This window comes from Nomascus leucogenys, chromosome 5 (genome assembly GCF_006542625.1).
Source record: "Nomascus leucogenys isolate Asia chromosome 5, Asia_NLE_v1, whole genome shotgun sequence".
Classification (NCBI taxonomy): Eukaryota; Metazoa; Chordata; class Mammalia; order Primates; family Hylobatidae; genus Nomascus; species Nomascus leucogenys.
Window position 1 is genome coordinate 36030573 of NC_044385.1, and position 16885 is coordinate 36047457.

The following is a 16885-nucleotide window of genomic DNA, read 5'->3' on the forward strand; positions in this document are numbered from 1 at the left end:
TCATTATTTAGTCAAGCCTGAGTCCAAATTCCAGTCCCGATAGATATCAGCTGTAAGAACTTGGGCAAATCATTTACCCTCTCTGAGCTGCAAAACCAGGTTTTAAACATTTCCCTTATTCTGTTATTAAAAAGGTTAAGTGAGATATCATGTGAAGCACCTAACAATAAATGGGGATCCCTTTTCCTCACCCTTTTGTAATATTTGAGGTTTAATTTTCACATACTTACAACTTGATTTTTTAGTGCATTTATAGCTCAACTCATTATTCAGGATTTGTATTTGTGTCTTATATTCTTTAATATTTCTTGGCATCCAGCACGAGTCTAAAAGATATATGGTAATTTTAGTTCTAAGATGACAACTATAGATACACAGCCATATATCCAGAGTGGGGTGAAAAATCAGCCTAATCAGGAACTGAATAGATGGGTTTCTATTTCATGCCTTTAAAATATTGTAAAGCAGATCCTAGGGATATATAGGTTTTACTATTTGCATGTTTAACTGTTTTCAAAGTATTCTGAAGATCCATTCTTTGTTCTGCTGAGACAAGAGTCTGTACGTCACAGTCACAGCCTGCTTTGTAGAAGTGCTACTCAGTGGGTGAGCGGGTCTAGCTGACCACCCAGCATCGATTTCCCAGTCAGCTTATTGTTCTCTGCTCACTCATCTTAAACCCAGTGGCACCACTAAACTGATTCAAAACGTGTTTCTTTGTGAAAAATCCCTCTAAAAACAGTGACGCTTTAGTGGTTTTATGAATATGTTAATTCCAAAACTTCAGGAAAATTCTGGCATTGTTTCCCTTACATATTTGTATTAATCTTAAGGTATTTCTTTTTCTTTTTTTGAGACGAAGTCTTGCATTGTCACCCAGGCTGGAGTGCAGTGGCATGATCTCAGCTCGCTGCAAGCTCTGCCTCCCAGGTTCACACCATTCTCCTGCCTCAGCCTCCCAAGTAGCTGGGACTACAGGCACCCGCCACCACGCCCGGCTAATTTTTTGTATTTTTAGTAGAGACGGGGTTTCACTGTGTTAGCCAGGATGGTCTCAATCTCCTGACCTCGTGATCTACCCGCCTCGGCCTCCCAAAACGCTGGGATTACAGATGTGAGCCACAGCACCCGGCCCAATCTTAAGGTATTTCTAAAATGATGCAGCCACAACGGAAAACAGTTTGGCAGTTCCTCAAAAAGGTAAACATGGAGTTACTATATGATCCAGGAATTCCACTCCTAAGTATATAGTCCCAAGAGAACTGAAAGCATTTATATGGATATTTATACAGCACTATTCATAATGGCCAAAAAGTGGAAATCACCCAAATGTTCATCAAGTGGTGAAGGTAAAAATGAAATGTGGTATATCTACATAATGGAATATTATTTGACAATAAAAAGAAATGAAGGATACATGCTGCAATATGAATGAACCTTAAAAACAGTATGCCAAGCGGAAGAAGCCAGTCACAAAAGACCACATATTATATGATTATACTTATATGAAATATTCAGAACAGGCAAATCTATGGAGAAAGAAATTGGATTCGTGGTTGCCATAAGATGTGGGAAAGTGGAGGAAAAATGGGGAGTGATTGGTAGTGGGTATCGTTTCTTTTTGCAGTGATGAAATGTTCTAAAATTGGTTGTGGTGATAGTTACCTAACCGTGAAGATACTAAAAACCAAAAAAAGAAAAAAAAAAAGATACTAAAAACCAATGAATCGTGTGCTTTAAAGAAATGAATTGCATAGTACGTGAATATCTCAATAAAGCTCTTTGAAAAAAATACCATTGCAACGCAGGAAAAACCCTTTCTCTAAGCTAAGAGGATTTTTAGCCCACTTATTTTAAGGGGCATTTGAGAAACTTAAAAAGTCCAGAACAACAACAAAAGAATATAACTCATAGCCTCGTCTTCATAATAAGGCTATGCACATAAAGAAGCATTTACTAATAGACTTCATAAATCTCCTATAAATCCTGCATTTAAAGTGTTTCTGGAAGGAGTGGCCTCACCATAGTTCAGAGGCTCCCAACCTGGAGTTCAGGAAGTACCTGTCATATCTTTCTTTCTTTCTTTCTTTTTTGTTTTTGAGACGAGTCTCGCTCTGTCGCCCAGGCTGGAGTGCAGTGGCGCGATCTCGGCTTACTGCAACCTCCACCTCCCGGGTTCAAGCAATTCTCTGCCTCAGCCTCCCGAGTGGCTGGGATTACAGGCGCCCACCACCACACCCGGCTAATTTTTTTGTATTTTCAGTAGAGACGGGGTTTCACCATCTTGGCCTGGCTGGTCTTGAACTCCTGACCTTGTGATCCACCCGACTCGGCCTCCCAAAGTGCTGGGATTACAAGCATGAGCCACCGCGCCCGGCACTGTCATGTCTTTCTTATCCAGCCCTCTCTGCTCCCACCACAGTACCCTCGGTTCAGCTTGTACTTGCCACCCCACTGGTCTTTTGCTCCTCTGCCTCCCATTTACCTACCCTCAAATCCAGTCATCTCTCCCAAACCCAAATAAGATTAGCTTAATTCCCTCCTCCAATCTTTTCATGAATATGTTCATTCCAAAGGTCTTTTATAAAACTATTGTATTTTTCTTATATATTGTAAGTAGCCTTTAGTTTTTGTTTTTTTGTTTGTTTGTTTTTTGTTTTGAGATGTAGTCTCGCACTGTCACCCGGGCTGGAGTGCAATGGCTCTCTCAGCTCACTGCAACCTCTGCCTCCCAGGTTCAAGTGATTCTCCTGCCTCAGCCTCCTGATTAGCTGGGATTACAGGTGCCTGCCACCACACCTGGTTAATTTTTGTATTTTTGTTAGAGACGGAGTTTCACTATGTTGGCCAGGCTGGTCTCAAACTCCTGACCTCGTGATCTGCCCGCCTCGTCCTCCCAAAGTGCTGGGATTACAGGTGTGAGCCACTGCCCCCAGCCGCCTTTAGATATTTCTAAAATGGTGCGGCCACTATGAAAAACAGTTTGGCATTTCCTCAAAAAGGTAAATGTGGAGTTACCATAGGACCTAGCACTTTCACTCCTAGGTAGTAGGTTTCTCTATGAAATCTTCCAAGATAAAAATAAAAAGAAAACTCCATTTGCTCTCCTGGTTCACAAAAATAAAGCTCAAATTCCTTAGCTGCCCGCCATACCCAGTGCCCTTTCATAATCTAGCTCTAACCTATCTCTCCAGCCTCATCTCCAATGTCCTCCTTTCTTCCCCCTCACAGTGCAAACACACAATACTGACATTCCAGCCTCCAGCTACTCTCTCTTCCCAAATAGGTCCCTGCTTCCAAGTCTCAGCACCTGTGCTTCACTCTGCTGCAATACCTTCTCCCCCTTGCTGGCTTGTGAGCTATTATTTATCTTGCAAGACCCAGCTCCACACCCTCAGGCAAGCTTCATCACTCTTCACTGTGCTGCTAGAGTAGGCCCTCCCTTAAGGCTCCAAAGTCATCACTTACATAGTGTTTGTCATTAGGCAAAAGCCTGTTTCCCTTTCACCAGCCTGGGAATTCCTTAAGGCCATGGAAATCCTGGGGCCTGGCATATAGTAGGTGCTCAAGAATCATCTGCAGAAGACAAGGCTTATTATACCTGAAAGACAGGTACAAACACAGGCTTAATAGGCTTTCTAGAAGTTATACTGATTGATACCACAAACTAATTGGGGGCCAGATATAAAGAAACCATCAATGAGAATGGCTTCCTTCGTGTCAATGTAATCATGTGTATTATGTGTTTTAGGGATACATAAACAGGAACCAAAGCACACTACTTATTATGACAAGGCGCTTACAATGATTTCCATTTCTCTGCAAAACTCTTTAGGCATATAATTTTGTTAATTTGTGACAAACCTCAAAAACACACTTACCACCAATACCCTGATTGCAATATATACTTTCAAAGCACACAGAAATCAAGTTCCTTTCAAAGGTTTCCAAAAGAGTCTGATGTGCGTTGTTTTGTTTGGTTTGTTTTAAATTTGGGAATTTAAATGCAGATCATAATTTATAATTTAACCCAGACTTAAGGGAAGAATAATTTCACAAGGATGTTCAAGAACCTGACCTAGCCTTCTTTTGAATGTTGGCACTGACAATTAATGCATGACCTTGAGAAGTCTGTTTAATCTGAGACTGTTTCATACTCAGTCACATGAGAATAAGGAGAGTTTGTTGAGAGGCTTCTAAAAAGCAAAAATAAATAAATAAATAAATAACATAAAAAGCAAAAACTTCAAAAACATGGATTCTCTTTTTTCTCCTCTGAGATACATCATTTGAAAAAGGTGGCACCTGTTCCAGCTCAAATCATTCAGCAGTGATCTTGGTAATAAGCACTTTCCTGAAAAAATACCAGTTTGAAGAAAAGTAATATATCAAAACACTGCCTAGTCCTTCACGTTTGCCCCATGTATCTTTGGCTTCACTCAGCTAACATCCACTGACATGGATTAAAAGTTAAACCTGTTTGTCTTGTTCCTTTTTCTACTGACGCAGGCAAGAGAGAGAGCTCTCCGGGGAACTCTACCTCGTGAATAATATCAAATTTCAAACCAACAAGTACACATCCGAAAAGCAGAATGGTAGAAAGGCAAGACCTTGGTTCTAGGTCCTGCTCTTTCACTATCACTGGACAATTACTAACCAACCAAGACCTCTAGTTCCCGTTTGTGAACCAAGGGCATTGACTAGGACGTGGTGACGATAATGACAGCAGCAACTACCTCTTGAGTGTCTCTATGCACCAGGCACTGTACTAGGCATGTCCCCACCACGTCACAGTGCACACAGAATCTCATTTCGTAAATGAGGATTTATGAAGCATCACAGAGATCAAGTAAACTTGCTTAAGCTTCTATGGCTAATAATAGTGAGCAAACTGCAATCTGACTCCAAAACCCGTGCTATTCCCCTCATACCTCTCTCCCTTCCCCAGCACAAAAAGGCCTATTTTTCTAACTGACATTAAAAAATGACCTTGGTGTCGTTGATAATGAAATATCCAAGGTACTTCCAAATTCTAAAGATTCCATGAATCTAGGCAATGAGGAATTGCTCCAATGGTATTCTCTTTATTATGTCTACAGAGAAGCTTATTCATCAAGCTTTAAGCTGTTTTGCAATTATTTACATATTACTCTGTCTACTCCACTGCCCAATAATATCCTTGAGTTAAGACCGAAATAAAATGGAAAGAAATGAAAAAGACTGCTTTGATTGCATTAATTGCAATCAATTAATTGCAAATTGAAAAGTGGGGCAGCAAGGTAACCTGACAAGAGCTCTGGAAAAGTTGGTGACTGCTTTCTAGCTGGGTACCCTTGTGCAAGTTACTTAACATCTCTGAGCTACAGTTCCCTCATCTATAAAAGCGATCGTCTCTATATTACAGGCACACGCCACCATGCCTGGCTAATTTTTGTATTTTTAGTAGAGACGGGGTTTCACCATGTTGACCAGGCTAATCTCGAAATCCTGACCTCAGGTGATCCACCCGCCTCAGCCTCCCAATGTGCTAGGATTACATGCGTGAGCCACCACGCCTGGCCTTGCTGTTCTTTTAGTTCAGTTTTCCTCTGGGCTGTTGAATGACATGAATGACACAAGTGAGAGTTGACCCTAAAACAGACCATGTGTCTAAATTCTCTCCCACCCTTCCTAAGGCATATCTGTCTTTCTCTCAAGATAATATGGCCTTCTCCCTTTCAAAGGGGAAGAATGCAACCACCAAAGCCTATTGAGGTTCCTGCACTTTGACTTTCCCAGAAAGGGTCAGGAAACCTGCCACTGCTTTTCTTTAGCTAATGGAAAACATTTGTGTCCACCCTGCTTGGTGTTTTCTTGGGATTCTTCTCAGAATCTTTTTCCTTAATATAGTTCAGGCAACTTTGCTGCCAAGAAATAAAAGAGGATTATAGAACCATTGAGGAGTAAGAAAACTGGGAAGAAAATGAAAATTCGACTCTATGAAGAACAATAGCAACTTAATTCCTACCTGATAATGATAACATGATTTTGAACTTTTCAAAATGCTTTCAGATTCATTATCTCACCTGGGTTTCACAACAAACAAGTATTACCAGGTTTGCTTATTTTACAGATGAGGAAACTGAAGCCTGGAGGAGGTTAAATAATTTTTGCCCAAATTATATGCTGGCAAAAGGTGGCTGTTAGCTTTATGTCAGGATTCAAACACAGATTTGGGGAAATCCAAAGCTTGTATTGTTTCTACACCACTTTGCCAAGCTTATTTTATCTTCTAAAGGCTCTATTTAGGAATCTAATTTATTCCTGCTTCACCTTGCACTCATGCACAAACTTCAATATCTCAAAAGAAAATATTTAAAATTAACACCTCATTTATCCAAAGGGGTCACATGGCTGGCAACTTCAATTACATAGAGTTCGGTTTACAACCAGAAAATACATAAAGATTTTAGCCTCGGCATTAGAAACAACACCAAGTCTTTGCACTGAAAGACACAGGACACCTTCAGGTCTGCACCCAGGGGTAATTTTCCATTCAGAAGAATTCTTGCAAACTTGATTATCTTTACTGAAAAAGACAGGTGCACTGGTCACAAACAAACAAATAAAAAAGTACAGACAACCTAACAATGCAGAAAATGCCAGAACATTCAGTGCAGGGACAAAAAGCCCACTACATAATTAAATTGCCCTTAAGATATCAGCTGTTAAACAACATAGTGATTCTAAAATTGGCCTGATAAGAATCACCCGCAGCGTCTATAAAATACAGAATCCCAGGTCCTGGCTCAAAGCCAGCTGAATCTGAATATCCTGGAGAAGAGTCCGAGAATCTGTATTTCATACCAGATAGGCCCCATGTTAGGTGAGTTTATGAAATACTGGTGTAACAGGCAACCCCAAAACAAAGTATTACTCCTCAAATAATGTGTACTGGATTGAACTGACACACAGGACAGGGTTTCTCCATAAATATCACTGCCTACACAGGGAAGAAGCCCTTGACTATGGTCTCGTTAGCATCATGCTGTGACCAACTGGGCTTCCTAGCTCAAACAACTGCACAGGAAAGGATAAAGGAAGAATCTAAAATTGACAGGTAATCAAAAGTGTTAAAAGCAGAAAAGGGGCCTAGCATGGTGGCTCACACCTGTAATCCCAGCACTTTGGGAGGCTGAAGCGGGCAGGTCACAAAGTTAGGAGATTGAGACCGTCTTGGCTAACATGGTGCAACCCTGTCTCTACTAAAAATACAAAAAATTAGCTAAGCATGGTGGCACGTGCCTGTAGTCCCAGCTACTCAGGAGTCTGAGGCAGGAGAATCGCTTAAACCCGGGAGGCAGAGGTTGCAGTGAGCCAAGATCACGCCATTGCACTCCAGCCTGGGTGACAGAGCAAGACTGTCTCAAAAAAAAACAAAAAACAAAAAACAAAAAAACAAAAAACAAAAAAAACCCTAACCATTTTGGACAGTGAAGAAAAAGTTTTTAACCATACTAGAAAAGTCAACAGGGCTTACCTACTAAATGATCCTAGGCTGGAGTGCAGTGACACAATCATGGCTCACTGCAGCCTTGGAGGCTAGTCTCCTAGTCTCAAGGTATCCTCCTACCTCAGCCTCCTAAGAAGCTGGGCTACAGCTACAGGCTTGCACCACCACACCTGGTTAATTTTTGATTTTTTTGTAGAGACAAGGTCTCACTATATTGCCCAAGCTGATTTCAAACTCCTTAGCTCAAGTAATCCTCCTGCCTCTGCCTCCCAAAGTGCTGGGATTACAGGAGTAAGCCACAGCACCCAGCGAGGCTCTTTTCTTTATTTTAATCTACGAAGGATGGTTGGCTAGGCAGTTTACCAGTTGATTAATGAAAATATGTAAATTTCAGGAAGCAGGTGAAAGGACACATCCGGCCTAGGAAAAATCTAGTCAGTTTCTCAGTGTATTGCCTTAACCTTAGTAAAAGCAGTGCTTACCTCCCCTCCAGAATCAACACCAACTTAAGCTAATTTTCAACATTAATTCTTTGGTCATACATATGTAACAATTCAATTAATGACAAATGGTCCAAGAGGGGCAGTGGGTAGGTTTCTATATCACAATATCTACCAGCCTAGACTTATAAAATTGTTAGAGCTAGAAGGACACTGAAAGATGGTCTAGTTCCTTCCCTTTTTCTCAATGGTAAAGAAACTGAGACTCAGAAAATTTAAATGAATTTTTCCAAAGCTGTACAGTGCAGTGGCAGTACAAGACTATAATGCCTGTCTCTAGTTCGTGATGATTCACAGAGCTAATATATAATGAAGAGCTCAGCAGAGTAGATGCATAAGGTAGACATTCAGCATATGTCAAGTCTCTAATGTCGAGCCTCTACTAGAAATTGGTCACCGCATGTTTAATGGCAATAGACATAATCCCAGTCATTTTGCAGGTGGAAAAAAACCGAGACACACAGAAAACCAACTCATCCACACAATGCAACTCGACAGTGGCACTGGCCAACCTGGAACCTGAAGCTTCTGACTCTAAGTGTCTTTTTTTCACTATACCATGCTGCACCTCTCTCATTATTAAAAGTAAATAATAATAAATGATGACTCTATGTATCCCATATATAGAACCAGTTCTAGAATTTTAGCTCAACCATTTAGTTGGAAATCAAAAAACATCCAAAAACGTGGTGGAGCAACCAAATTAAATAGCACGGTTGCTGACCACCCAAATTCTGTATCACTGACCGGAAGACTGGGACCAACTTTATTTTTCTGCTTTGGTGCAAATGGGTAACTGGGAAATCGGGAAAGGCAGAACTTTCTGCAAACTGAGCTTCAGAATTTTCTGATGAGAACCTGAATTTCAAGATTCTTCAGGTGGGGAAAGGACTCCACTCATGCTAAACTGAGAATTGGGGATCAATTCAAATCGACTTCAGTGTTAGTCTATCCTTCCCTTTTCTGAGACATGGTTTCTGGTTTATAAAATGGGAGATAATTTATTCATAGGGGTTGCATTAAAGCGTGCATATATGAATTTATATAAAAAAAGAGACTAACAGAGCTTAGAAAGACAATAATTGTTCCTCCCTTCTTACCTGGGAATTGTCTGTCGCTCTCCTGTAACCCCATACACCACAATGTACAAAAACCAGGAGGTGATAAATATTACTTAAGTAAAAGGAAAACAAAATCAATTTCAGAAAAACCATCACGCAAAGATTCATAACTGTATTTAAAAGCAATTAATCGGTAAAGATAGCTGTCCAATGAAAGGTAAACTCCCACTGGTGTTATTTGACACCAGATTGTCTTGGCTTTAAACAAGAGTGGACTTCTGCTTTTTCACCAAGAATTTAACGTTCTAAAAAGGTATGTGAAACAAGTTAAACTACTTGCATATTTCCACTTACATAACACTGACATAGCACATCAGCTTTTATTTTTTCCAGATACTAGATGAAGCTTGGTATATATTCCTGTGAGAGAATAAACAGAAAACTGTCTCTCTTCTTAATATATTAGTGCCCTGTAATCCAGACCATATGATCAATAAACTATATAAAAATTAAATAATACTGACGGTCTTAGGCAAAAAGTGGAAACAATTTTTTTAAGACTGTGGTGTGCGGAATATTAAAATCACATGTTGTGCTATTAATTTTTCTTTTGGAAGCCAGATAGAGTTCTCCTGCATAAATATCTCACCTAAATATTTCTCTTACAAAGAATTTTTCCTATTAAAGGTGTTTGAGAGACATTTAATTAGTGATATTGTAATTGGCCTGTGCTCTGGGGAAACATTGATCAATAAGTCACTTTGAAAATGTTGCCATGGTTTTAATGGCAAAGCACCCCTTAAAACAAGTAGCTATGTGCCTCTGTAATAAAATACATGGTCCTGACACCTTATTGCTTTTTGGAGATAAAATCATTTTGTTCAAAATGAGACTAACAGTGAATAAATATAATAAACAGGTTGGAATATTAGCTTTGGGGTGACGGGGGATAGGTGGGGCCAATGACGAACTGAAACGTGCATGTGCACACACATGCATGCATGCACACACACCTTTTTTACACCTTCAATGTACAACAGAGTAGCTTGGGTTTTTACATCCCTGGCTAAACTATAGCTGATGGTTGTGTCTTTTTGCAAATTCCTTTACATCTCTTTCCTTTTCACTTTCATAAGACACCATCTCTTGGGACTGCCTTCTAAAATCACAAGGGTGGAAAGGAAATTGTACAAAGGCTGTCAAGCATGTTCTAGCTCTGCTTTCTTAATCACAAAGTAGGAGGTAGGAGGGTATCCTGCACAGGTACTCTAGGAAGAGCTTACCCTGCCACCAACAAAACACACTGAGTACACACAGGGAGTTCCAGGCAAGTTTACAGCAAACAGCTTCCATGTGTTTAGTGCTTCCTTGTACTCCCCTGGGACCAGGGAGGGTCTTTTAAAAATTCAACAGCTTGATTACAAGACTTTAAGTAGTAATCTGTCCCACTGTGCATGATAATAAGCCAGCTGCCTTCAGGAAGGTAGGCCCCCCAGTGACAATTCCTTTACATAGCATCTTAATGTTGAATTAATATTGAGAGATGTGGAAATGGGATGTGCCACCTGAGCTACAGTGACTTTTCTTCCCTTCCACCCTTCCTCCCTTCCACAGAGCACAATTATACCTTCAGCTGTCTGTCCTTACCTGAAGGGGGCCGTTCTTGTTTTTAAACTCTAAGAATCCTATCTTTCTTTACTATGGAGCATCAGGAGGACACTGCACAGTAAGGACAGTGCTACAGAAAGAGTCATGAACACCAGGGAGGTGTAACTCCTGCCTAAGAAGTCTCTGGTCTGCAAAATCTGCATGGACAAATCCATTTCAAAGAGGACTTAAGTCTCCGTGCAGGAGTTCTATTTTAAGGGAACTGAATTGGGAACACAGATGTTTCTTCAGTTAGCAGAGTTGGCAGAACAGCTTCTGGACCAAATCCGAGTTCTTAATGCAGGAAGGGGCCTTGGAGAGCATCTACTTCAACCCACTCATTCAACTGCTGAGGAAACTGAGGCCCATGAGGCAGTTAGGTGGCACACCCAGCAAGTGGCAAGAGTGGCAGTGTTCTGATGACAAGTACTGTGCGTTTTCCATTACACCATGATTCGCTTAAAAAAAAAAAAATCCTAGGCTGACTTCAAACTTGGAAGTCCTGTTCATTCGTGTGAAGCGCTTTCTCCCTCCCCTACCGAGTTCATAAATCCTCCTCACCCTCCCACTCCAATTCCTTTAACTCCCACCGCTCTTCCAGCTGTGGCTTCCAACGACTTTGGAAAACAGAAGTGGACCATCGCCTCAACTTTCTGGGAGTGCAATTAAATTTGTGGTCCCCAAACAAGATCGCAGCTTGCTTTCCCAGTGCCTCAATGTGCCCATCAGGGAAATGGGGCTTATCACCCCTGCTGCACGGAGTCAGAGAGTGGGCGAGCTAAAACTGATGCCCGTGAGGCCGCCTACCACCTGGCACACAGTAGGCACTCAAGTGGTTGCTGAAGCCGTGCCCAGCATCAAGCCCGGGGAAAGCACCTACAGGAGAGAAGTGAAAAGGCCGGCTAGCCAGTCTGGCGAGCCTGGGCAGCAAAGGCGGAAGGGTTGGATGTTTACGTACAGCCGCCGGGAAGGCAGCTCCGCTCCAGGCAGGAGCCCGACTCTCGGGGCGATCCATTTCACTCGGATGGAGGGCGACCAGCTAGCTACACGCTGGCTCTAGAGCACCGCTCAACCAGCTTCCCCTACGCTAAAAGGACGAACCCACACCTTCCGCGGGAATCCGCCCGGGCTTCCAACGTGGAGACGACTTTTACTGAGCTGGTTTAACAGTTGCCCACGAACGCTTAAGCACGCCCAGACCCACTCAAGTACAGGCCAAGAAGTCGGTGGGATCGGGGAGGGCGGGGGCTTCGGGCCCAGGCGGCGCGAAGGCTCCCTAGGAAGGCTGCGGGGGCCCCCCGGAGCTGTCAGCGCGGCGCGGCGCTGCGCGGCCCCGGGCTGGGCTGGGACGCGCGCCGAGGGCCGAGGGGCCGAGGGACAGCGGGGCTGGGCTCACCCATGAAGAGGCAGAAGAGGTCGAGGCAGATGAGCAGCACCCGCTTGCTGCCGCTCCTCCTCGGGTTGTTGTTGAGCGCCGGGCTGCCGCCGTTCTTGCTCTCCGGGACGATCGCTTTGTCGTACTTGTAGTTTTGCATGGCGCTGGCTGCGGCGAGAGCCTCCCGCCTCGCGAAGACGTCCCACAACAGCAGCCCACACACCCAGGCGCCCGGGTCGCCTCCTGGCCGAGGCTGCTGCGGAGAGTGGCGGGTCGGCCCCGGCTCCCGGCGCGGCGGCGAGAGTGCAGCCGGGGCTGCCTGCCTCCAACTGCAGAAGGTGGTGTTTTCTGCTCCTCCTGCGCGCCTCTGCTTTGCTCTCTCAACCCTAAATCGTTCGAAAGTCCAGGGGGAGGAGAGCCAGATCCCGAGCAGAAACTTTTGCAGAGCTGCGCAGCTTGGGGCGCGCTGTTCTGGCGTGCGTCTGAGTGCGCGAGCGAGCGAGTGGGCAGCGCGGGCGCTTGGCCACTTTCCTCTGCAGCTGGTTCCTTAATGAATGGGAGCTGCGCTGAGCCCAGCAACTCCGGAGCGCCAGCCCCAACTCCGACTTTGCCTCCTCCTCCTCCTCCTCCCGCTCCCCCTGCTCCTCCTGCTGTTGGTGCTGCTGCCGCGGCGGCTGCTGCTGTGATCGCCTGGGTTTGTTTTCTGCACTTTTATTTCACGAGGTCCTTTAAAAAGAGAAGACGTGGTGGGAGAGAGAGAGAGGGACCTCCTTACTTGGCTCGGATGGGATTCCGAAAGCACAGCCCCTTCCTTAAGCTGCCTAAGACGTAGGATAATTAAGGCCACATTTTTCCCCACCCCCTTCAAAAAAAAAAAAAAAAAAAAGCCCTAAAAGGAAAAGTTACTCTCAAACCAGAGAAACCGGGAGCCCCTAGCGTTCAGAAACACCGAATTGTCACCAAAGAAAAAAAATATATAAATAAAAAGAAACATTTTCTTGCTGGCCTTGGGTCAAGTAAAAGTTAGGGCTGTACAGCTAAAATGCATTTTTCTTCACCTACAAACGTGAGGCTTTCAGGTCTTTATTGTGACTTGAATTGTATTACCCTGAAAATAAAATTTTTAAGGAAAACGAGTTGTTTGTTTGTTTAAGATCTTAACATCCAGCACCGGGTACTGTGCTAGACTTTGAGAATACTAAAATGAAAAAGACTGCACGACTGTGGAACCACATCTCCTGTATTTCAATCCCGTCACTCTGTGCCTCAGTTTCCCCATATGTAACTAGCGATAACTGTTCCTTTTCATATAGGGTGGTTGTGAAGACTTAATTTGTTAATCCGTGTAAGCTCCTAGAACAGTGCCCAGTACATAGGAAGTGCTCTATGAGGGTTAGCAATTACCTTTTTTCTGGGTGAAGGAGTCTCAGGCCATCCAACCCCTCTCCTGGCCCCAAGAGTAATTGTACTACTATGGGGAATTCCAGGGCAGCCAAAATGCTCCCTGTTTGAGTTTCAGACAATCTAACATTTTTCCTTAGAGGCTGGCATCTTATGTTTAATTATTTTATGTGAGTTAATCTTTTTTCCAAATAGAGAATAAACATTTCCAGGGCAAGGTCCTTCCCTTGTATCTTCTGTAGTGCCTAGCATGGAGCTGGGCACAGTGGACAATAAATGGATGTTTTTTTCCAGGTGGCTCTTTGTGTGCATTCAGAAATGGAAATATCTGTAGCTTTTTGATACATTATATGAATCATGTTCTTTCTTACACTGACTTGTTTCGGGTTTTGATAAGTTTATATGCAGCCACCATCAACCCTTTCTGGTACAAATGCCCTTTGTGGTACAATCCTTTCACACTCCACACCCCTGCTCTCCTACATGCTCTGCCTATAACGCATACCCTTTCCTCCTGTAGTTAGGGAAATGCTTCTCTTGCTTTAGTATCCTCTGAAATGTCACCTCCTCTCTGAGTACTTTCTTCACTCCTGCACAGAATTAACTTCACTGTCAACTCTTTGCTTATAACTATTTTTTTTTCCCCAAGATGGCGTCTCACTCTGTCGCCCAGGCTGGAGTGCAGTGCCGCAATCTTGGCTCACTGCAATCTCCGCCTCCCGGATTCAAGGGATTCTCCTGCCTCAGCCTCCTGAGTAACTGAGATTACAGGCGCGTGCCACCACACATGGCTAATTTTTGTATTTTTAGTAGAGATGGGGCTTCACCATGTTGGTCAGGCTGGTCTCAAATTTCGGACTTCGTGATCGCCTGCTTCGGCCTCCCAAAGTGCTAGGATTACAGGCATGAGCCTATCTCAGCCTGATTTGGTGTTACAGATGGTAAAGACTAGCAAACTGTGTAGGTTATCAGCGCCGTGGCATCTCTCTAGTACCTAGCACAGGATTTGCTGTGTACTGAATTAAGCTCAAGTTAGGACCGGTTAGTAAGTGGGGCTTGCAAAGAAAGACAACATTGCTATCTTCTGGAAGCAAGAAGATCTGACTCTCCCAAGAAGTTTTGGAGCTGAAGCATCCAACTGCAAATCAGACACAGCACTCTCAATTCAAATAGCACAGGTAAAAGCCAGGGTAGTTCAGAAGACAGATTCTTGAGATAGCTTTTTCTTGAGAAACACCTTCTCTTGAAATGCTAAAAGAGTGGAAACAAAACAAGGCCAGGTTCATAATTATTGACATTCTAAGAGGAATTCAGGATTCCAGGGTCTTTGCCCACTCAATTGTCTTTGTAATTATAGTCATCTTTGAAATTCTTACTCACCAAATCATGCTTTTGGAATTCCAATCTAAAAGCAAGCTTTCTTGAAACTGCAGGCCTCTCTGATCTTTCCCTCCTTTGAGCTCTAAAAGACCTTGAGTAGACTAACTCAAGGTCTTATTCCACTGGACACGGCCCTATCTGATTGCTTCACTTTGCAAATCATGAAATTACTTGCAAAGTGAAATAATAAGACAGGGTCATGTGCAGTGGAATATAGTGGCTTGTCTTACTTGCAAGTGGTCATAATTTGTCCCTCAAAGATTGTTAGCTCCATGAGGCGAGAGCCTTGACCTTGATACTGCAATAAATAATGGTGAAATCCTAAGCCAAAGAAAGAAATAGTGACTACATGAATTTTATAGGTACCTCCCTGTATATTTCCTGTCTGCTTTTCCTTATCTGTGAAATGACTTTTATTAATTTAAGAACACACATATTTTTAAAAGTCAGACTGGCTGGGTGCAGTGGCTCACGCCTATAATCGTAGCTCTTTGGGAGGCCAAGACAGGCAGATGGCTTGAGGCCAGGACTCCAAGATCAGCCTGGCCAACATGGTGAAACCCCATCTCTACTAAAAATACTGGTGTGGTGGTACAGACCCATAGTCCCAGCTACTCCCTGAGGCTGAGACACGAGAATCGCTTGAACTGGGGAGGTGGATGTTGCAGTGAGCCCAGATCACGCCAATGCACTCCAGTCTGAGCAACAGAGGGAGACTGTCTCAAAAAGTCTGTTATTCCAAAAGCAGATAAAAGGGATAATAAATGGATGTTTAAATAAGAGTTTTATATTTCCATTTATAAGGCTCTGTGGGCTATTTTTCCATAACTAAAAGATCACAGTGTTAATTGATGTATGTAGTTCTGTGCAAACAGGTATTATATCTGGGTAACTCTTCAAGGGACTGCTACAAATACTTGCTATTATAAAACTGATTTGAACAAGTAATAAAATATAGTGTCAATATATTTCTTTAGATAATGGGAAATAAAGCAGCTAACCAGACATATAAATTTGAAGGCCTCTTTGTCTTAATCCCTAAGGTTGAATAATCTTACCAGCAAATAAATTGCAACAAAACAGACTTGATAATTTAGAATGGTGTCATTTCAAGGTAATTAAGTAATTAGAATTTCTGGCAAACAAACTTACCAAAATTCACACATTAAAATGACATCCAGTTCATTAAATAGGTCTGTATAAAAACTATAACATCAGCAGGGATAAATGCCTTTTTAAGATTGACTTATTATGTGTGACAACAACAGCACATCATTCTTACATAACTGATACCTCCCAACAGATGTAAATGGCCTTCATTTCTAAGATCTCTCGTTACCTCATAACTTTCTTTCTCTCTCTTTTTGACTCCTAATATTTAATAATTAATTATTTTTAGTTTTGAAAAGGTATGAATTGGTTCTAGAAATATTGAAGAGGAAAGTAGCTGAGTCCCTTTATATAAAATTGTATGATCAAAAGGTAAGAGCCTAAGTTTCTTAAGCCATTGAAATTAACTTAAGAAGACATAGACGTTTTGACTAAGAAGTGTCTATTTATCCAGATTCTTCCAAACTGTTATATTCATATTCCACCTCTGGTTTTTAATAAACAAAAATTACTAGCTTGCTGCTATAAGTGTTGGATTTGATATCACAAATGCTTCCAGAGGACTGAATGGAAACGTCTACAGTCACACTTCTGATAAAAGGCAAGAAGGGGCAGGGGATTAGCAGAAGGGGTTCTGCTGTTTGACCTGAGGCAAGCTGAATAACCTCCCTGAACCTCAGTTTCCTCAACTTTTAAATGGGGCTGACATTTTTCTGTAGTTGTGAGGAGGGTTTAAAAGTATAAAATGAAATGATACATTTGAAAATGCTTGGTACACAATAGGCAATCAATAAATATTAGTTGAATGTTAATTTTGTTTTTTCCTTGAGACAGAGTCTTGCTCTGTCACCTGGGCTGGAGTGCAGTGGTGCGATCTCAGCTTACTGCAGCCCTCCTGAGTTCAAGCGATTCTCGTGCC

The 16885-nt window shown here is 42.6% G+C and overlaps 1 protein-coding gene across 1 annotated transcript in view; it reads right to left on the minus strand.

Moving 5' to 3' along the window:
- Positions 1-12908, minus strand: part of PLPP3 (phospholipid phosphatase 3) — an 83466-nt gene extending 70558 nt beyond the window's left edge. The window contains exon 1 of the mRNA XM_030812900.1: positions 12097-12908. Coding sequence (XP_030668760.1) covers positions 12097-12235 — 139 coding nt within the window. The 5' untranslated portion in view covers positions 12236-12908. The remainder of the gene's footprint in view (positions 1-12096) is intronic.
- Positions 12909-16885: the final 3977 nt, after the last annotated feature.